The sequence below is a fragment of the Polypterus senegalus genome, chromosome 12 (assembly GCF_016835505.1).
Source record: "Polypterus senegalus isolate Bchr_013 chromosome 12, ASM1683550v1, whole genome shotgun sequence".
Lineage (NCBI taxonomy): Eukaryota > Metazoa > Chordata > Cladistia > Polypteriformes > Polypteridae > Polypterus > Polypterus senegalus.
Window position 1 is genome coordinate 39493248 of NC_053165.1, and position 22914 is coordinate 39516161.

The 22914-nt window shown below is 35.9% G+C and overlaps 1 protein-coding gene across 1 annotated transcript in view; it reads left to right on the forward strand.

The window, feature by feature from the left end:
• nuf2 (UF2 component of NDC80 kinetochore complex) overlaps positions 1–22914 on the forward strand; it is a 63937-nt gene that overhangs the window by 36870 nt on the left and 4153 nt on the right. Inside the window, exons 9-10 of the mRNA XM_039770914.1 lie at positions 1575–1637; positions 20115–20252. Coding sequence (XP_039626848.1) covers positions 1575–1637; positions 20115–20252 — 201 coding nt within the window. The remainder of the gene's footprint in view (positions 1–1574; positions 1638–20114; positions 20253–22914) is intronic.

A 22914-nucleotide genomic window follows, 5' to 3' on the forward strand; every position in this document is an offset into this window, starting at 1 on the left:
TTCTTTGTGAAGCTTTTATTAATAAATTAAAAATTTCTGGCATCTGCTGTAATAGGAGGGGAATGCACATGTGTGTAAACTTTCGCATCCTGTTCCAGAAAAGAGGTTTAGTGTGAAATCTAATTAAAGTAAATTGTGATTTACGGAAACCAGGTTAATTCCATTCCAGAAAACCTGGATTCAACAAACCCATGTTTCTGGAACTGATTAAGCCAGAATTGTGTGATCCATGTGGTCAAAGATGCAGATAGCTTGCTAATCCTGCTTTTCCGAACAGGATCAGTACCTGCTTCTTCCAGAGAGAAAGATTTAGCAAAATCCAGCTCGGTGCTCTGAAGTTAATCTGCAAAACAGCGGGTTTAGTGTAAAGAATTAAAGAAACAGCATGGCATCCAACAATAAAATCAAAGTTTGTAAATGTCCTATCAGAAATGCTGATCCAAGAGGCACTATTTAATAAGCAGTAAAAGCTGATAAAATGTTGAAAAAATTGCATCCCTTCCTGAAAGAGCAGTTGACATAGGAGCATAATTTCTTCACCAAATTCTATAATTTGACCAAGATTCGACATTCTGACATGCCCAGAGGAGGTCTGCATCAACGTTGTTCTTCTGCATTCAGGGCTTTAATTTATCTGAGCAAAATGTGACTGGTTCAGAATTAACACATTGTGGTTCTGAGCACACAAACTTGGACATTTCCTTTTTTTTTTTTAAAGGGCAGTATTTTTAAACAATGTCACACATATTGGCTAAGTAATCACAAATGTGTACCTAAGCAGCATCTGCATGCAAACACACATGGGTTGTTTTCCCAAAACAGAAATAAATAACCATCATCAAAGAAGAATTCCACAGATACACAGGTATGGTAAAAAATTTAAACAAATATGGCATTTATGAATAATAACTGATAATAGACTCACTGGTGGAACAAGCTGTGCACCTTTATCCCTTCTGTGGAGTTCATCACCATTTAAAGAAATGGCTCTAACTTCTCCCCTCTTCAACCGGTACCTATACCTGATATGCTTATTAATGCAATTTTGATTAAGTTTTTTTTTTATATAATTAATATTGCAAAAATGGAATACTCTGCCTTCTTGAGGGCATATACTGTAAAGTATTCAAGTAATATCGACAGGGGTATATTTTGTACAATGCAACAATTTACCACACAAAGTTTACATGTGATTCACTGATTAACTGCATGCCATGCTTAAAATGACTATGTGAGTTATATGTTTGTATCAATAAGGTTATATTTTCATTTTGAATAGAAAGCTGTTATTTTAATATTAAAATTTTAATTGTAAGATTTAACTAATTTTATTTAGTAAATTAAGTGGTTATTATTTCATTATTTTTAGCCATACAGTTCTTTGGGATGTATACTTAATCCCTACATTAGTATCAATATATATATTATGCATTTTCATAAGAAAACCATTTTTAAACATAGCATTCATCTAAATTACTTGTAACTAAACATTTATAAAATGCAGACATTCTAAAAAAAATTGTACTTTAATGTCTGTTGGATGGCACAAATATATTTTATTTCTTTCATTTAAGGGTTTGGTGAATGAACAGATTGCACAACTACGAGTGAAGGTAGCTGAGCAGACCAAGCAGCTGGTAAGGAGGGTTCACTCAATAACTGAATATTTTTTTTTTGCCTTTCCTGGGGCCTCATGCATAACGCCGTGCGTAGAATTCACATTATAACATGGCATACGGACAGAAGCGGAAATGTGCTTACACACAAAAAAATCCAGATGCTTAAATCTGTGCGAACGCCAACTTCCATGTTCTGTCTCTCTGTAAATCCCGGTCACCGTGAAAAGAAACGCATGTGCACGCGCCTGCTGTCCCACCCCAACTACTCCCAAAATTATGCCTCTTTAAATATGCAAATCAATATAAATAGCCCTTAAGCTCAGCCTTCTGTGAAAAGACAATGGCAAAAGCACGAGTGAAAATAGAATTTCAGCGAATACCAAGTGGAGGCAAAGAAAAACTTACTCTTTATTTAAACAGTGGTATAAACAATAAAAGGAAGTTGATCGAGTGACATAGCATGTCGGAGAAACTTGAAAGCTCAAGTTCACAAAGTCGCACAGTGCCCGAAATAAAAAAAGAAATTGTCACATATCAAACTCGCCATGAAAAGGTGAGTCGTAGCCCACCATCAGAGGGTCATATGAAAGCTTATTAGGGTACAGAGAAAAAAAAAAGGCACACAGTGGACAAAAAAGCTCAAAATGTCAACTTTAATCTCTAAATTTCCACTTTCATCACTTAGTTTATTTTGTCATTAAAGTAGAACATCATAAACTTCATCTTAAAATCATTTAATTTACTAGTTTCTCAAATACCATTGTAACTAAAGTATCGCCTTAAATGCTTTGTTTTGTATATGATCTTCTATGTGTGTGAATCACTACATGCTTCCGGGCTTTCTCTTCCTCCAACAGGACACAGAATCCATTACATTCGTTATAGTACAGCTCTCTGAATAATTAAAATACTGAGATGTATCTTGATATCATTTTCATGATGATAGGAGTTAAAGCATGTTATTAAACATGGTAACACGGTGGCACAGTGATTGTTCATGTCTCACGCAAGATGCTTGCTGTGCCATACGCGACCTTCAATGAAATAATTCATTGTAGCAGTACTGTCTCTTTCAAACGTACTAACCTCCAATTCCTGTCCTTACTCTTCTTTGTACTTGTAATTGTACTTATAAGTACAAACAGTTCTACAAGGAGCACTTGATGGACTGATTGAGTGCGTTTAGAGTTCTTGGGATGAAACTGTTTCTGAACCGTAGGGAAAGGCTCTGAAGCGTTTGCTGTATGAGAGCAGTTCAATAGACAGCATGGCTGAGGCAGTGTGTGCTTGATGCTGTATTCCAATTATTCTCTTTCCGATCAGCTGCAGTACAGCTGTGATTCACACTCAAATACAGTGATATACAGTAAATACTCTGAGTGATGCAATGAGAGTAATATGGAAAAACATGATTCGATGTGGAAACCCCTAACTGGAGTAGCTGAAAGAAGAAGGTGCTGTGTGAGTAACAACGTTAAAGCAGTTATGGTATTTGGAATAGTTTGACCATTCTGTGGACCATTATATTGTTATAGGTTAATTACAGTTAGGTGCTTTAAACTAATAAACAATATGCGGTTAATTTCAGTGTATTTATAAAGCCACGTCAGGGATGTGGATCTAAAAAAGAAAGTATAACTACACAGAAACAGTAGCACTGCTTTGATGCTGGGTGCCGCAAGTCTGCAAAACCGAACGCAGAACTTGCATACGACAGGGTATGAGCTACCGTGGAAATGTGCGTGGCTTTATGCTAAGTTTATGTTTTATACATCGCGATTTGAACGTGGAAACATTCTTACATAACATTTTTGTGCATACGCACCATTTATACAAGGGGGCAATTACTTTTTCACACAGGGCCATGTAGGTTTGGATTTTTTTTTCTCCCTAAATAATAAAAACCATCATTTAAAAACTGCATTTTGTGTTTACTTGTGTTATATTTCACTAATAGTTAAATGTGTTTGATGATCAGAAACATTTTGTGTGACAAACATGCAAAAGAATAAGAAATCAGGAAGGGGGCAAATAGTTTTTCACACCACTGTACATCTGGAGACAAAGACAAGTGAATTTTGCTTAAAGCTGCAGTGATTTTGAACTGGAAAGATCAGTAGTGCTTTCGGTAACCTGGGAGAGAGCAAATATATGATTATGATAAACTATCTACCGCTGTGTGCAAAGAGTATATTGCACATTTTAAAAATTAACATAACATAATGTTGCAAAGGAACAGCATTCATTACAATGTAAAAAATTAATTATTAGGCTTCAGTTACATTGTGCTTCTGAGCACCTGAATTGACAGCAGCAATTTTAGCTTTTTTAATTTTCTTTCAGCATTAAGTTTTTTGATCAGTGTCATTTTGCTCTCTCCCTGAAACCCCAGTGGTTTAAACTTTATGGACTGGATGTGTTGGGGGAGTATGTGTTATGAAAAAGCCCTATGGGTATAGACTTTCCAGGGCAGACTTTTGTCTCTATTCATTCCAAACTTTTTAATGGATTGCCTTCAGATGTGTACCTGGCCCACAAGATTATGCTGTAGTAAATAGGTGTATTTGAAATTCCTGGTTTTCATGCTTTCTTGTGAAATCTTTGTTTAACGATTCCCTGGCATATACTAGTACATTGTATACTGGCTTTTCTTCTATGTTCTAGTTTCAAGTTGTTTTAAAAGCTTAGGTGTTAATGTGCATTTTCATTGTAGATAGTTCAAAAATGAGTATTAATCAAACTGAGCTTCAGGCAGTTTTCTGAGGGACAGAACATGGGCCTCCTATATAATTGGCCAACTGAATATGGTGCTGAATTTTTGTATAGTAAGAAAGAATGTCTATTTGAAAGCTCAAACCTCAAATTTTGGTTCATAAAATTCATGTGACCTGTTGTAGCACTATATTTTTTCACCTTTGCCAGCAGCAAATCATTTTACATTACATTTGCTCCACTTTTTTCTTTTCCAGTAATTTCACAGTAAGTTGTTTCACACTGTGGAGGAGTTATTTGTCTGTTTTTCTTAGTGAAATATAATCCTATATTTGTACTAAGCTTTCATTTCAATTCAGTAGAAATATTTTAATAAAACTACTTGTAAATGGAAGACCCTTCAGTCTGTCTTGAGAGTGAAGGATGATTAACCAAAAAATTTGAAAAATGAAATCTTTAAACGTTATAGATGAAATGCTGCATCATAGTGAATGTTTTAATTTTAAGAATAAAACACAAGTATGGTGGATCTGAAAAATACACGCGCGAAGATAAACAAAACACAGCCTTTGACCACAGGAAGTTTTACCTCACAAATTCTTTCAGGAGCCCTCTCCCTTCTATACTCATTTGTGATGGTCCAGGCTGGCTCCACACTCCTTGAAATACTTTCAGAAGCCTCTTGGACCCAGAACTGTCAATAAAGTACTTGGGGATACACTGTAAAGTAAGAGCACAAACAGTCAAGAGGTGGTATAAGTGTGCAGGTGCTTTTATTCACATTCAAACATGGGTGCAAAAAGCGCAGTGCTCAAAATTGATAAAAAAAAAAAACAAATCCAGGATAAAATCATGTGCAAAGTTATGGAGGTTAAAATCACATAAATAGACAAATATTCCAATAAAATTGAGTTAAAAATCGGGGTAGTCATCCTTAGCATAAAACCATCATGAGCCTCCATGCTTCTTTCAAACTCTAGTGTCCTCATAGCTCACAGTTATTGGTATCCTCAGCCAGAGGAGATACCCACCAACATTTGCAGTCAAAGTTTATATCCTGGGCTCAAATCTTACTATTGTCGGCATACATGGGACACTTCACCAAGCCACTCACACTCCTCGCCCACCCCACACCAGTCCATCGGCTCCTGTAGAAGACACCGCCTAATGGGCTGCTCCTACTCTCCCAAGTAAGCTTGCCTTTCTTAGGCCCTCCATGAGTGCTAGCCTTACCTCGTCCCCAGGGCTTTCACTCCTGACCCCCTGCCTCTGATCTGTACCTCATGGGCTCCATTCAAATTCTGCCTTTTCTTCTGTGACTTGGGTTTCATTTATTTGATGTCTTCTGTTATAAACTGAGGTGTGCATTGGGTATAATGAAGGTCAGCTTGTCTTCAGGTACCAAGTATAGAGTGGTGAAACTCTTATTCCAGAAACTGTGAACTCTATTCAAGCCCACTGCCTTCCATTTGAGTGTTTTCCTTATTGTTTCTGTGAGATCTGTTAAGGTCATTTGCTTGAAGTGCATTTGTGTTATATTGACCATATTGTGTATCTCCTCCTTCATCTAAGCTATTAAACCTACCGGATAAGACCAGTAAGGCTTTTCCTGTGTTGGCATGCCATTGTTTTTTATTGATGTGTTATTCACTATGTGTCTGTATAACAAATTTACAATATTTTGATGTTGTGAGTTTTGTTGTTTTCATAGTATGCATAATGTGCTATGGTTTAGCCTCTTTAGTATGAGTTTTTATCTAAGTGTATTGATGTATGTGTCTACAGTGGTGTGAAAAACTATTTGCCCCCTTCCTGATTTCTTATTCTTTTGCATGTTTGTCACACAAAATGTTTCTGATCATCAAACACATTTAACCATTAGTCAAATATAACACAAGTAAACACAAAATGCAGTTTTTAAATGATGGTTTTTATTATTTAGGGAGAAAAAAAATCCAAACCTACATTGCCCTGTGTGAAAAAGTAATTGCCCCCTTGTTAAAAAATAACCTAACTATGGTGTATCACACCTGAGTTCAATTTCCATAGCCACCCCCAGGCCTGATTACTGCCACACCTGTTTCAATCAAGAAATCACTTAAATAGGGGCTGCCTGACACAGAGAAGTAGACCAAAAGCACCTCAAAAGCTAGACATCATGCCAAGATCCAAAGAAATTCAGGAACAAATGAGAACAGAAGTAATTGAGATCTATCAGTCTGGTAAAGGTTATAAAGCCATTTCTAAAGCTTTGGGACTCCAGCGAACCACAGTGAGAGCCATTATCCACAAATGGCAAAAACATGGAACAGTTTTGAACCTTCCCAGGAGTGGCCGGCCGACCAAAATTACCCCAAGAGCGCAGAGACGACTCATCCGAGAGGTCACAAAAGACCCCAGGACAACGTCTAAAGAACTGCAGGCCTCACTTGCCTCAATTAAGGTCAGTGTTCAGGACTCCACCATAAGAAAGAGACTGGGCAAAAACGGCCTGCATGGCAGATTTCCAAGACGCAAACCACTGTTAAGCAAAATGAACATTAGGGCTCGTATCAATTTTGCTAAGAAACATCTCAATGATTGCCAAGACTTTTGGGAAAATACCTTGTGGACTGATGAGACAAAAGTTGAACTTTTTGGAAGGCAAATGTCCTGTTACATCTGGTTCAAAAGGAACACAGCTTTTCAGAAAAAGAACATCATACCAACAGTAAAATATGGTGGTGGTAGTGTCATGGTCTGGGGTTGTTTTGCTGCTTCAGGACCTGGAAGGCTTGCTGTGATAGATGGAACCATGAATTCTACTGTCTACCAAAAATCCTGAAGGAGAATTTCCGCCATCTGTTCGTCAACTCAAGCTGAAGCAATCTTGGGTGCTGCAACAGGACAATGACCCAAAACACACCAGCAAATCCACCTCTGAATGGCTGAAGAAAAACAAAATGAAGACTTTGGAGTGGCCTAGTCAAAGTCCTGACCTAAATCCAATTGAGATGCTATGGCATGACCTTAAAAAGGCGGTTCATGCTAGAAAACCCTCAAATAAAGCTGAATTACAACAATTCTGCAAAGATGAGTGGGCCAACATTCCTCCAGAGCGCTGTAAAAGACTCATTGCAAGTTATCGCAAACGCTCGATTGCAGTTATTGCTGCTAAGGGTGGCCCAACCAGTTATTAGGTTCAGGGGGCAATTACTTTTTCACACAGGGCCATGTAGGTTTGGATTTTTTTTTCTCCCTAAATAATAAAAAACATCATTTAAAAACTGCATTTTGTGTTTACTTGTGTTATATTTGACTAATGGTTAAATGTGTTTGATGATCAGAAACATTTTGTGTGACAAACATGCAAAAGAATAAAAAATCAGGAAGGGGGCAAATAGTTTTTCACACCACTGTATATGTTCATTGTGCTCTTCAGGTTTCATGTATGTTTTTATTCTTTTTAATATTTAATGAAGGTTTCTTTGCAGTTTTGCTGATTTGTTGTTCTCCTTGTTAATTAACCAAAGTAAGGTCTAATGTCCTTTATCTGTGTTTCTAGTCGCTGTTCCAAGGCAGGTTTCCAAGGTTGGTGTGGTGTTGTTGTGTTGTTTTCTGTTTCGTGTTTTCTTTTCAGTGTGGGTAATGATGGTGACTGCAGCTGCATTTTTATTCAGTGTATGCATATCTGCTAGTGTTTTAAGTATAGCTGTGTGTTGTGGAAGTATATTTTCATGTTATTGACAGTTTCTTAGTTTTTAGTGGTTTTGGTATAACTGGATACTCACATGTGTCTGTTCCTATGCATCATATGAGTGTTATTTCAATGTCCTCTATCAGTGTGTGTAATAGTATCTAATACTCAATGGATAGTGTCTTGGTGGGTTCGTTGTTAACAATATCAGTTGTGGTAGTGCCCACTGTTCTAGAGTTTTCATTGTTGAATGTGTTATCTGTCTGAAGGCTGCATGAGACTGTGTTGTTGTTGGTATTGCCTGTTTGTATCTGTAAGTTAGCAGCAACGTCCTGTTTGATTTGTCCAAGTCTTGTTTCTGGGACTAGGTTATGTGTCAGGATAGCTTGCCACTGATTTGCGATTCTTAGTTCTTTGTTTTGGTATTTCTTTATAAAGGTTATGAGTAATTTGAGTGTGTAATGTGTTGTGTCATTTCCTAATAATGTAATTGTATGATTTGTACACTTGGTGAAACTTTAGATTTTTTTGTCCATTTCATGTGTAGGCTAATCTTGCCTTGCTCTGGTGGTCAGGGACTTGGGGGGGCACTGAAATAGCCATAACAGTTTGGGTCTGATGGTAAGGTCCTTCCCTCAGTTAAGTGGCCATTGCAGTAGCCATGCTTGGGCTGGTGCTGCTTTCGCCACCATTAGCCAAGGGAAATTGTAGCTCATTTTTCAAATCTGAGCCTTTACCTAACTCACAGACACTGTCCTTTTTTATTTTTGGTTACAACCAAGCCAGTATGATTTACATTTCTTGTCATTTTTTTTAATTTTTTTTATTTAAGATCTCTGCCTGGATAAATGGGAAGGGTTACGTCAGGAAGGTCTTTCCGGTGTAAAATTTTGCCAAATCCATATGTGGACAGATGATCCGCTGTGGCAACCCCTAACTGGAGCAGCCGAAACGAGAAGAAGATTTAAGATCTCTACTGGGGTGGATAGTGTTCTACTTTTTGTCTGGCCCCTTTCCCCTGACCTTACTGGCATTGGTATTTTGCATTTACAGTGGTCACTAACGTCTCGGAACACGTACAAATCGGGTTACCACCAAAAAGTTCGCCAAACTTTTCCATCTGTTCACGACCACACACTCGGGTGACGAACAAGCCAGTTTCCCTTCCGGTTCGTACGCGCTGATGATTTCCGCATGTGTTCAGTCTCTCCCTGTACGTTGTTCTCGGTCAGACGTGCGTGCATTCGCTGTTAACTCTGTGCTCTATTTCGTGTGCTTTTGCATTAATCTTGCAATTAACCATGGCCTTTTAAGCAAGTGAAGAGTGGTAGTGTTGGGGAGAAGAAAGGTTCCAAGAAAATTGAAATCGAATTAAAGAAAGAAATTATTGAAAAATATGAGCGTGGCGTTCATGTTACTGGTCTTGCCGCTGAGTCCAAGATCTACGAATGCAACTATTCTAAAGCAGAAAGAAGCCATTAAAGCAGCTGATGTTGCAAAAGGAGTTACAGTGTTAACCAAGCAGAGGCCTCAAGTGCTGGAAGAGGTGGAAAAACTGTTGCTAGTGTAGTTGAATGAGAAGCAACTTGCAGGGGATGGCGTAAGCGAGGCGATGTTATGCGAGAAAGCCAGGAAGATTTATAGCGATTTGCTGCAAAACTATCCTTCTATGAGTGGCTAGTTCTTCCTGCTCACTTCCATCATGCCAGAACTCGACTCATGCAAGGTTAGTTTTCTTGGTTATTTATGGTTATTTTTTGTATAAATTAAGGATTTTTAAATTTTCATTTTTTTCCCTGTGCTTAAAACTCATTAAAAAAAGTGTTTACAGCGAGCGGTTCGTAAGGTTTTAGCGTGTACTCTTGCAATGTTAGTTTTATCTGTTCAAGGTTTTCTTAGTGTTATTCAATGTTTTTATATTTATTTTACTATTACACTGTGCATTCTATGGTATAATTAACTATTTTTGTGCTTAAAATTCTTTAATTCTTTACGGTCTAGAACGGATTAATTGTATTTACATACAATCCTAAGGGGGAAATCAGTTTGGGTCACGACCAAATCAGGTTGCGACCACAGTTTTGGAACGAATTTCGGTCGTGACCCGAGGTTCCACTGTATTATTTGATTTTGTAATAAATTTCAGCTGTTTTTTTATGTGTGTAAAATGCTTGGTATAAAGACCAAGAGAATATGATTATATTCTGGTTTGGCTAAAACCAAAACATTCATCCATCCATTATCCAACCCGCTATATCCAAACTACAGGGTCACAGGGGTCTGCTGTCTGCAATCACAGCCAACACAGGGCGCAAGGCAGGAAACAAACCCCGGCCAGCCCACCGCAGGGTGCACACACACACACACACACACACACACACACACACCACACACTAGGGACAATTTAGGATTGCCAATGCACCTAACCTGCATGTCTTTGCACTGTGGGAGGAAACCGGAGTACCCGGGTGAAACCCACACAGACATGAGGAGAACATGCAAACTCCACACAGGGAGCACCCGGGAAGCGAACACGGTTCTCCTTACTGCGAGGCAGCAGCGCTACCCACTGCGCCACCGTGCCACCCTAAAACCATAACATGACATTTAAAACGTTTTAAAAATTGTAGCAATAATTTTACATTACATTTCCAGTTGTATTATTATTTTAATATTTATTTATTTTTAAGAATTGCAATAAAATAGGTAAATTGTAAGACAATAAGATATACTGTACAATGATTATTCAAAACCAATCAGATAACCATACCTATCTACAGCAAAGAAATAAATAAATAGCACAAATATATTTTGAAGTTACTACTCAAAGAAACTAAAGCATCCAAAACTTTTGCAATGATTCAACTTTCTCAATTGATTGAAGATATCATTAATAAATGCTTGCCAAGTTCTAATGTAATTTTGAAATATTCCTTACAAAATAAAACTTTTTCTTTTCCTAAAACAATAAAGTAAGACAACGTTTGCCCATTGGATTAGTTTTTTTTGCAATGAAACAGGATAAGACTGTGCTGTCACAATAATTGTTCATTGAGCAGTAGCGGCCCATTGAGTATTACCCTAAACAGTTTTTTAATAGACAGACATGGAATCCTAATAATTACTAAAATCTGAAATTAAATTCTAAACAACCTAGTGAATCAGGTACCTAATGATACCACTCACAATTAGGTTCTTGATGTGTGAGTGAATAAAGACATGTCTGATGGATAGTTTTGAATTGGATGTTTCATACAAACTGGTGAAAAGTTTATTTCATCAAGAACTGTCCTTCATTCCTTATCTAAAATTTCTAATTCAAATCCAAGATACCCAATACAGAGCATATTTGTTAAATTAAATGTTTGTACTCCATAGGGTTTCTGCAATTATAACACTAATGATCCTTACAAGAAAACTATATCTGAAGTAGGTGTTGAACCATTAGATTTCTAATTAGTTGAGGGGTAGTTAATGATAATCTGTACAAACAGCTATACAGGAAGTGATTGGGTAGAATTTTCAATGTATGAATTTGTGCTGTGCCCTGGAAATGTTCAAGATAATGGCTGGGGGAAAAATACTGATAAAAGTCAAAAGGTAAATAAAGCAGCTGCAACAGCCAAGTACTTCTGGTTGTATAATGGGTAAAGTAACAACCATGTTCACAAAAGTATTTTGGTTCTGCTTACTATTATGAAGAAAACACACATCTTACAATCAAAGGACAATAACTTAACAAAAGTTATAGGCATACATTTACTTTTAATCAAATTAAAGTTTAGTAAACTTGGTATAGATTTTTATTTTTTTTTATATAATACAGGCAGAGCGGCAGGCGCATAATTAGAATTTGCAGAGATCGGGGTCTTGCCCCTGCTGTAATTTTTTGCATGCAACTTTTACTTGGATTACCTAAATAATGGTTGTTTGTGTGTCATGGAGCTTCCCCCATGAAGTTGTGTGTTTTTTCTATCCAATATATAAATTCTAAGAGCTTCCTTCTTTGCCTTTTGAACTATTATCAGTGGCTGAATCAAATAAGCTCCCTTATCATTTCATCCATTCTAATAATATTATTTTTGTACATTCCTAAAAAAATCTCAGGCTTGGCATAATATTCTGACTCGCAGTGCCAGAGTCTGCATGGAGTTTGTATGTACCCCCTGTGCATGTCAGTTAATTGCAAGCTTATGCGCATGTTTAAACTCTCTCTGTATGTACATGCCTAATGTTACTGGCAGCGGCAGGCAAGATCATTGAACACTGGAAATGTTTCAGAAATACTTCCCAATTAACAAAAAAAGTTTAGTCCTTCATGTGCTGTGAAGTAAAGAACATCCATCATCTTTTTTTGTCCCAGACCTGAGACCCAGATCATTCAAGGTATAAACACTACCAGCTGTGACACCAGATCACACTGTTTCAAAATATCTGTAGTATATAACTATATTAAAACTAAACATGTAATTTATTTATTGGCTTCTGTTGGTGTATTGCACGTAGCACACTCATTTCTGATTGGCCTATGCAATTGTGCCCTGCAAAGGCCTGGCGTATATAACACTGTTGCTCCTTGTCATACACTCATGCAGATCCTGGCAGCTTGAGTCAGGAATGATGGCTTTCCAGTACCACTTTGCCTAAGTTAAAAAATCTATATCAAACTTACTAAACTTTAATGTGATTAAAATTAAATGTATGCCTATAACTTTTGCTCAGTTAGTTTCCCTTGATTGCAAGTTACATGGTTTCTTCATCTTTCCTTCCACACCAATGTTACCAGCAACAGCAGGTTACTTCTTGCCATACACCAAGTTCCACTCCGATAATATCTGGCTTCCTTATCACCCTAAACTGTGCGGATTAAATTTACCCCTCAGCACATTCAGAATTAAATGTATACCTATAATTCTTGGTCCCCTCTTGTCACTTGATTACATATGTACAGATCCTTAATGTGTCCTTCAGTAGCCGTCACAGGAAATTCCGAGCACACATGTGCACAATGATGCCAGGCAATATCTTTTTTGAAATACAACTTTTTTTTTTTCTTAAGTGGTGGAAATAGTCTTCCAGAAGTTTCACCTTCCTCAATAAACTTTTCCATTATATTTTCATTTTAACTGGAACAAGGTGTATGATAATGTAATGTATGAATAAAGTGCTGACATTGTCCTTGACAATCTTCAGATGTTTAATAATTGTGAAGTTAATGAATTTTATGCCTTTTTAAAATGTTAGTGATGCAGTTGTAACTGAAGACTTCAGTGCATGTACATCATAAGCCACTTGAGGGGGCTCTAGCCTCAGCTAAAGGAGGATAAAAGTACACACATGAAATGTGCACATTAACATCAGGATACTTGTATATGTGCATAGGACATGTTTTCTTAAGGCTAGTCTTATTTTTTTCCTATATCAGGACTTGGACTCTGTCAATTGTTTAATAAATGTATTACATATATTTGCACAAAGTTATTTTTGAGTTACTAGTCAGCTCAATGTGCAAATATGTAAAATGTGAGAGGAAAAAATGTAATGTGTGATAATTAAACATCCTAACAATTTGACATTCACACATACAATGATTTTGTGAGTTGATGGTGTTCACATACAATACTCCAATGCCATGCAAAGAGGTGGTGACCTTGATACCCTCAAAGTGAAGTAGAATCTCTGTGACTACCAATGTATTCTTATAGGGCAAATAAAACAAATATTTTGGTAAATGATACACTTCAATCATGAAACGCAATTTGTGCAATAATATGGGCAGGCAGTAAAAGAGTGCAGAGCCAGTAGCAAGGGTTAAGAATTTGAAAATACTGTTTTATTTATTTATCTATTTATTAATTTATTTTCCAATGGTTGCAATGAGGTCCGCTTCAACAAGATGATTCTTTTGTGTCATTTCTCTTGCCCCTTATTCATAAGCATACACCTTTGTGTTCTGCTTTTAAAAAAAGAAAAAGAAAAGCGCAGTGTTCTAAAAGCTTAAAATGCATGGTCATTTCTTAATATATACAATACTGGTTCAAAAAGATTACAACTGTGTCCTAATTGACATAACTTCCTTTCTTTTTAAAGCATGCTTAATTTTTAAATATTTTTTATTTTAATATTTGTTTTATTTTTCAAATAGCTTCTCTCAGACAACAGTCCTTTGCACAATACTGTTAACTTTTTTGTGTTGTTGGCTGCAGTGGTAGTTACACATGAATTTGTTAGATTTGCTTGTTTAAGTTGCTGTGATACAGGTCCAGACACATCTGGTTAATTGTTGGTGTTATGCCATTGTTAATTTGGCCATTCCATTTTTTTATTTACCAAAGAAAAGTGACATAACAGTTATCTTTTTTCTTTTTGGGAACTGAATATGCATCAAAAGCATAGATAATCAATGTTCAACAAAGTATAAAAACAATGATTTGCTCTTAGCAAAGCAACTACAAATGGATAAAAAACAAATCATGAATGGCCAGCCCACTCAGCTTAACTGACACAGAATGAAGAACAATAGAGTTGCTTAGCTACATACACTAGGTGCTGGAAGTTTTGAATGTGCCCTGTGATATGGCAAAAAGGCATTCCATTGGGCTAAGTGTGTTGATAACTTTTAAATATTGCTTAGTTAAACACTGTATATCATTGCAAGTGAAGTTTACAACTATTACAGCATTTTAATGTACATTGAGGGCAAAGTCAGTTTTACAATAACAGTTCGCTAGTTTTTATAAAAGTTGCTAAAAACATTCTGTTTGTCCCTTTCATACACCTCCCTGCAACACATTTTCAGTATCATTGCATGGCACCTTAAGATCTAAATAAATAAAAATATGGAAGTAGGAAGTATTTTACCACTGAATGGAAATATTCAGTGCCAAAAAAGTACCAGACAACTAATCATAAAGACTGTAATCGCATTATTACCTATATGAACTGTTACTTGATCTTTTAACATGCAATGAGTTTCACAGTTTCAGTTGTTTAACTGGGAGGCAGAGAGCCACTTGTTACTATTTTCCTCACACCACTGCTTGCTAGCAATTTTTTTTTTTTTTGTTAAGATGAGTATGGAAATTGATTATGACGCTATTGTTATTTCCGACCATGCCCCTCTGATCTTTGAGCTAAAGTCATTATGCCCCACACACTCACCTTGCAGATGGCGTCTTAACCCGCTTCTATTAGCAGACGAGAACTGTACAGACTTTATATCCAAACAAATCAGTTTCTTCCTAGAGACAAATACATCCTCAGAGGTTTCTGCAGGAATACTCTGGGAAACTCTAAAGGCCTTCTTAAGAGGACAGATTATTTCATATCTTTATCATAGGAATAAATTAGAAACCAAGAAAGTATCAGAGCTAAGAAGCGAAATTACTAGAATAGATGCAGAACATGCCAGGCGTCCAAGCGAGGCTTTACATAGGAAAAGACAGGCTCTGCATTCAGAACTCAACCTCTTGACAACTAAAGAAACTGAACAACTAATTTATAAATCAAGACATCATTACTATGAACACGGAGAGAAAGCTAATACGCTTTTAGCTCAACAAATCCACAAGCAAGGAGTTTGCAAAAAAAAATGGAAAAAATTCAACAAGACTTACATAGATGGTCAACACTTCATTTCACACTAACTGGAAAAATTAACAATGTTAAGATGAATATCTTCCTAAGCTTCTTTTTTATTTCAAAACATTCCAATATACATCAATAAATCATTTTTAAGCAATTAGATTCAACAATAACCTCATTTATTTGGAACTCAAAACATCCACGTATCCAAAGAGCAACTCTACAAAGACTGAAAGGCAGAAGGTGGTATGGCTCTACCCAACTTTCAGTTTTATTACTGGGCAGCAAACATACAAGCTATTAAAACCTGGACACAAATAGATAAACATACACAGGCTTGGTCCACAATAGAAGTAAAATCCTACAGTTCTTCTTTATATTCCCTGCTTTGTTCCCCAATAAATGTAAGTTATCACCAATATACTAATAACCCAATTGTGCTTCACTCACTCAGAACATGGAGTATGTAGAAAGCATTTTAAGTGGAGAATCTTTTATCTGTGGCACCTCTGCAAGAGAAACCACATCTTTCAACCCTCGCAAACATATGCAGTTTTTAATATCTGGAAAAGATTTGGGATTAAATTGCTTAGAGATCTTTATATAGACAACATCTTTGCATCCTATGAACAATTACATTCCAAATTTAACTTTCCAGCTACACATTTCTTTTACCATTTTCAAATTTGGAACTTCGTTAAACAGAATCTGCCCATTTTTTCCTCCTCTTGCACCCTCCTCCATGCCGGAAAAAATATTGCTCAATTTTGAGGACTTGGACACCATCTCTGCAATTTATAAAATTATTTTACAGTCCCTCCCTTTCAAAGATCCAAGAGGACAATGGGAAAAAGATCTCTTAGTCAATATATCAGAAAAAGAGTGGAAAATAGCAATGCAGGAAATTCACTCAAGCTCCATGTACGCAAAGCATACAATTATTTAACTCAAAATTATATATTGAGCACATCTGTCTCACTTAAAACTGTCCAAAATGTTTCCAGAGTATTTCCTGCGAATGCTGCAATCAAGTCCCAGCTTCACTGGGTCACATGTTTTGGGTCTGCACCAAATTAACTTCATTTTGGACCAAAATGTTTAAGTGCCTTTCAGACAGCCTTGGTGTCACAATCCCTTCTAACCCATTAACAGCTGTGTTTGGTGTTCTTCCAGAGGGTTTAAAGTGGAGAAGGACAAACAAACTGTAATTGCATTCACTACACTTTTGGCACGCAGACTTATTTTGCTAAACTGGAAGAATCCTAACTCTCCTCTTTTAAGTCAGTGGGAAACCAATGTTTTATGCTATTTGAAATTGGAAAAAATCAAATTCTTAGAGTACAGAACTTTTTCAAAACCTGGCAGGATCTAATCAATAATATTTTAGAATAAGCTCTTAAAGCACAGAGGAAGCAATTCTCTCCTCTTTTTCTGCTCCATTCATCTCTATTGCCCTATTAAACTAATCAATTTAGGTATATTTACAAGATTTAAGTTTTACTCTGTTGGCCATGCTCTCTTTTTCAAGGGTGGGGATCAATTTGTTTTCAATCCTGTTTTTTGTAAAAATGTATCAATTTGTATGGAATGATTACAATAAAATGAATAAAATAAATAAATGATAAATAAGTAAAACTAAAAAATAGACCATGAAAATAATAAAACTAATAAAAAGTAAAAATGGAAGAGTATATAAAGAGATTTTCCTAACTAAAAGTGTTTTTACTTACTTGCAGTTTTAAGGTCTCTAATAGCTGTAATGGTAAAGTCCAAGTCTTATTTTACAGTGAGGTAAACAGGGAGGATTGGAAAACAAAAACTCTGGCTGGTAGTATGCTGAAAAAATATAAACCTGTAGTGCTCTAAATGATAAAACACAACCCAGTCCCACCTGGCAACAAATAAGAGATGCTTCCATGAATTTACAGTATATGTCAGCCTTGTCAATATAACCCCAATTTTAGTAACTTTACTACCAGAGCAAGTAGGAATACTTCACATGTCCACAAACTCAGTTTTAAACAATGTACACTGAACTTCATTTATATGTAATAGAAAGACATCCCTGCCTAACAGATGAAAGTGTGGCTTAGTCCAATTTTCAGTTTTACTCCTAGGCAGTGACCATCCATAATTTGGAGTATTATAAACAAGCATATGTTACCAAATCTGCATGCCCAGCCACCAATGGAAGGTTTTGTTGTCTTTCTTCCATTAATGTTTTAGCTTGTGTGTAAATTTTCAATAAACCTAACACAAGCCCCAATATTAAGCACTTGCTAAAAATCTGGAATCAGGTTATATTTGAAGTTGAGAATCTCATTTGCATTTTACAAACTAACCACATGTAGTTGATTTTCAAGAAATCGCAGTGGAAATGGTGTTAAGACTCTTATGAACTTGTATAGTTCTTGAATCTGTTTTGCAGTACATTTGAATCTTTTGAGTAGCTTTTTCTAAATTTGACCTCTCACATGAAACATTTCTTTCATTGCATGCTACTCGGAGATTTTAGTTAAAGCAATAATACTCACTTCCCTTAAAGTGTACCCCATATTACTTAAAGTTATGAAAAATTAAATTCCATCTAGACAAGCAATTAAAAAAAATACCCTGTGTATAAATAATCCTCTGCTATTCTCAGCTAAAATTCTTAAAAATTTAAAGTGATTATTGACTATTCTTAATTACTGTAAACCCCCTGACCATTTTTGAATTTTGATTGACTAGTTGAGTGTGTTTTATTAATTGATTGTGAAGATAAATGTCAATGTAAATATTTTACAGTTTATCAATCACATTATTGAGAATACTTTATAGACTCAAAAGCAGTGCTTGAAGTGAGCTAGTACTCACCAGTACCTAGTACCGGTACCTTTTCCCTAGCATACCGGTTAGTACCAACACCCTTTGTCAATGTACCACCACAGTGCTCAAAGCTTCAATGGGCAACTTGGTCTTCATCAGATGTAAATGTATACCAGCTCTCAAAGCTTTAAGGGGACATTCTCTTCAGTCAAAAGTGAGAGTATCACAATGTCCTAAGTTTCAAAAGGGAACCTTTGTAGAATACCAGTATCTGGTGATCTGTTGTCTGCATATTGCCATGGCACTCAAAGCCACAAGGGTGACTGATCCCCCCCCAATCAAATTGTATTCTATCACCATACACCGTCTACTGCAAGTAATTTGGTTCCACTTCAAGCACCTTCTTGAAGTATGTCATAGTGATACACTAAAGCCAATTAAACTATTTTTATAGGACAAAATAGTAGTCTCGTCATACCAAACTTGGAAAATATTTGAAATGTTCCTGAATATAATGTTAAGCAATTTAAACTGTCTTTATCGTGACAGAATTACAAATATGTAAGTTACATAAATACCTTAGAACATAGCAAAAAATTTTAAAGGTATTTATCGTTGCTCACAGTATAATTGACAATACTCAAGTACTATTTCATTTTCTTAATATCTGCTAGGAACCTTGCCTTTGTTAGAGGCATTATAGCAATGGGAAGTTTTGCTCCACTCCTATCACTTCTTTTTTTGGTGGTTTCTTGGCGACAGGCAACTGGGTGGATAGCAGCATTGTCCTAAAAATGCAATTTTTCACAATAAGAAACGCACAATTTCATAAAGAGTTATTTTGGTAATATTTTAAACCTGGACACACCAGATTCTATAATCCACACATTGATTAAGACTTTATTTATTTATTTGATATTTTAGATTAGTGTTTGGAAGAAGTGTCTAGCAATGTGCTGAGGAAGTTCACACTGCCATTGTTTAAACATCACTGAACCTCTAAGCAGAAATTACAGACAATCTCTCTAAGTTATGAGAAAAGTATTCATGTCATACAGCATTTTTTTACTTTTCCAAAATTTCAAACATGGTTGTATGCCATGTACTAATTAATTATAAATGTAAAAATAAGAATACAAATGGGGGAAAAATTATGACCACATCTAAAGGACATCAGTAGCTGCAGTCTGTGGCCCGTAAGGAACTGTTAAGGTTACAAGCTGTGTTTGTTTAGGGCCTGTACACATCTTTGGTCTAAAATCAAACAGGCAATGTAATCGATGACATCACTAACAAAAGTAATTAGCTGATTTTGACTATTACTGTTGGAGAAGAATTTAGGGAACATTATAACAAGTGCAGTTTCTATCTTCATTGTTTCTTCCATAAAGCAGCCTCCCAGATCATATGAAATATCTGATATTCACATGTCTATTAAATAAATCCATTACCACCTTCACCAGTTTTAACTTTTACTCTTTTTTATATCCTTTTTTGTTGTTGCAATTCAACATTGTTATAGTTTTCAATACATCCAGTTGGAGGGTTTATCTTAACATGACAATATTGTGGACATTTTTTTCTGCCTTCTTGACCATTTCACGTAAACAATTTATAAGACAGACCAGTTTTCCCTGCTGTCAGACTTTTTGTCCTGTTTCAAAAGATATGATTCCTTAAAACTAATATTGTGTTTTTTCCCCTTGTTTTTACAGAGCTTCTTAAAAGTACAGTTGGCTACACTTGATGAGGAGCAGGCAAAACTTAAATCGCAGATTGTGGAATCTCCAGAAGAGATGAAGAATGATTTTGAAAAGATGAAGGAGACAGTGAAAAAGATTAAACAGTCTATGGTAAAAGCTTGTTTTACAGTTATAATTGTGGTTACTGAGTTATTTCATTGTTAAGGTGAAATCTATCTGTCTGTCTGTCTGCACACAGTTGTGCTCATAAGTTTACATACCCTGACAGAATTTGTAAGACATATACCACACTATAAAGAAAAGATAACTGATCAGGCAAAATATATTTAATTTACCTTTAGTTGAATCCAGGTTAAACTATAAGGCATCACAGTACAGCACTACCATTAAATACTATAACATAAGAAAATAATGAGATGGTCCCTGTTCAACAGTTTGCATACTCTTGGTTCTTATCACTGTTTATTGCCCCCTTTAGCATCAGATGGTATGCAGTCTTTTGTGATAGTTGAAGATGAGGTCCTTGATTTTCATAGGTGATAGAGCTGCCCATTCTTCTTGGCGAAAAGCCTCCAGGTCCTGTAAATTCTTGGGTTGCCTTGTATGAACTGCACATTTGAGATCTCCCCAAAGTGGCTCAATGAAATTGAGGTCAAGAGACTGTGATGGCCACTCCATCACCTTCACTTTTTTCAGCTGTAGCCACCAATGGGCGACTTGGCCTTGTGTTTTGGATCACCGACATGTTGGAAGGTCAAAGTGCGTCCCATGTGCAGCTTCTGGACTGATGAATGCAAGTTGTCCTCCATTATTTTCCGGTAACATGCTGCATTCATCTTGCCATCAATTTTCACTAAGTTACCATTTACCGCTATAGCTCACACCCCCCTCAACCACTCCCCCCTTACCACGAACATCCGAGATCCAACTCCATGCTTCACAAAAGGGATGGTTTACTTTTCATCACATGCCCTAATTAAAAGGAAAGCTTTCTGCATGATTACTTACATTTTCCAAGCAATGGCATATACAGTATTTCACCAATACTGCCAGGTATGTGAACCTATGAGCACGACTGTATGTATAATTTTATTTTTTGGTGAATGTTTTATTGTGTTATCAGAACACATACTCCTAGCACAAAAGATACCAACTAATCTCATGGGATCTTAACTTTGGATAAGAAGCAATGTCAAAATCAGTTATACAACTGTTATACATAAACTCTTACTTATCTCACTGTCCATATTATACCCTCTATATTCAACGCTAGGGACTTCTTTAACACTGGGAGTGTCTTTACTTCCAGATCTTTACTTTAACCCAGTTTACCACCTTAAAGTACTGCAGCAAGAAAGTAAGACATGGATGATGACATTAAGCTTTTACTTAAAAACTGTATACTTTTTTCATCAAAAGAAACAGCAAATACAAATAATGCAAAGAATTATGAAACCTGAAAATTGAAAAAATAAAAGAAAATTGTTGGTGGAGAGTGTTCAATGAAAATATCTGTAGCAGCAACAGATAGAAAGCTCCATGAAATTGTCCATTTCAGCTGAGAGTCTCCTTGTAAGTGTCCTTTTTTGTAACTGAGCTTAGGCCTTTACAAAAGTGTTGGAAAAGCAGCAACTGAACATTCAAGAACTTTTTAGAAAAAATGACTAATAAAAAGGCAGCCACTGTCCCCCTTTGCTTCTCGGACACATTAAACACCTAGATTACTTGTTTTCATCTCCTCTAACAGAGCGCATTCTGACATTTTTCAGTTTTCTAAAAACACATAATTTGTTATTAATCATCTGTATTGGCAAGGTTATTTTTCTATGGCAATCAAGAGCTGCGCTTTCTAAATACCTCCTACTTTTTAGCTGTCCCCAAATACACTGCACTCATGTTCACTTTACACTTTCAGGTTTATCACCTAAAATCAGCTATAAAGGTTAAAGTATCTTCCAAAATTAAAATTAGAAAAAACTCTTTGATTTCCTTATGCTTTATATCATTCATAAAACAAGTTGTCCTGCTTGTTTTGTTTCTTCTTATTACTTTGCTTACTTTTTTTCTCATTTCAAGATTCACTGCATTTAAGTACATTTATTTTGAACACATTGTTATATGTCATTGTCATATGTGCATATGTGCATTGTTGTATGAAAGTCAAACCAATTACATCAGCCAGCGATGTGTGCCACAGAAAGGAGAAAAGAAATCTGATAAAAACTACAGTACTTATTGATCTTTGTAATATGCAGTTGGAAGTTAAATTAAGATCGCTGGCATCATCAGTCAAATTTCCATTATTTGGTAATTGATCACTTGACAAGATTGGTATACAGCACATATTACAGTATGAATTTTAAATCCTCAGATTGCTTTTGTAGTGGTCCAGAGTGGCAGATTTTATGAGCTAAAATAGGTATAAGCAGGAATTGGAAACATCAGTCCAGTGGTCAAACATGCAGCATATGTAGATAAACACACTTTGTATACATCGTACTGCATACATAACAGTATTGTATTATATTTGTGTCTAATGAGGTGTCTGATACTACAGGTTTACTATTTGTTGAAGTCTGCTGGTAAACCAATATATAACAATGTCACATAAAAATAAAATGTAAAAGTCAAGTTATTTTTTGATAATAATTAAACCGTAGAATGCATTTAATTGCATTCATTAATGTATGAATGATCCCCTGATTTGTTATTTTAATAACATCTATAAAGTGTTTCATATTGTTTTGTTTAATTCAGAGATTTTAAAAATAGATTTCTATATTCTATATATTATATATATATATTATTATTA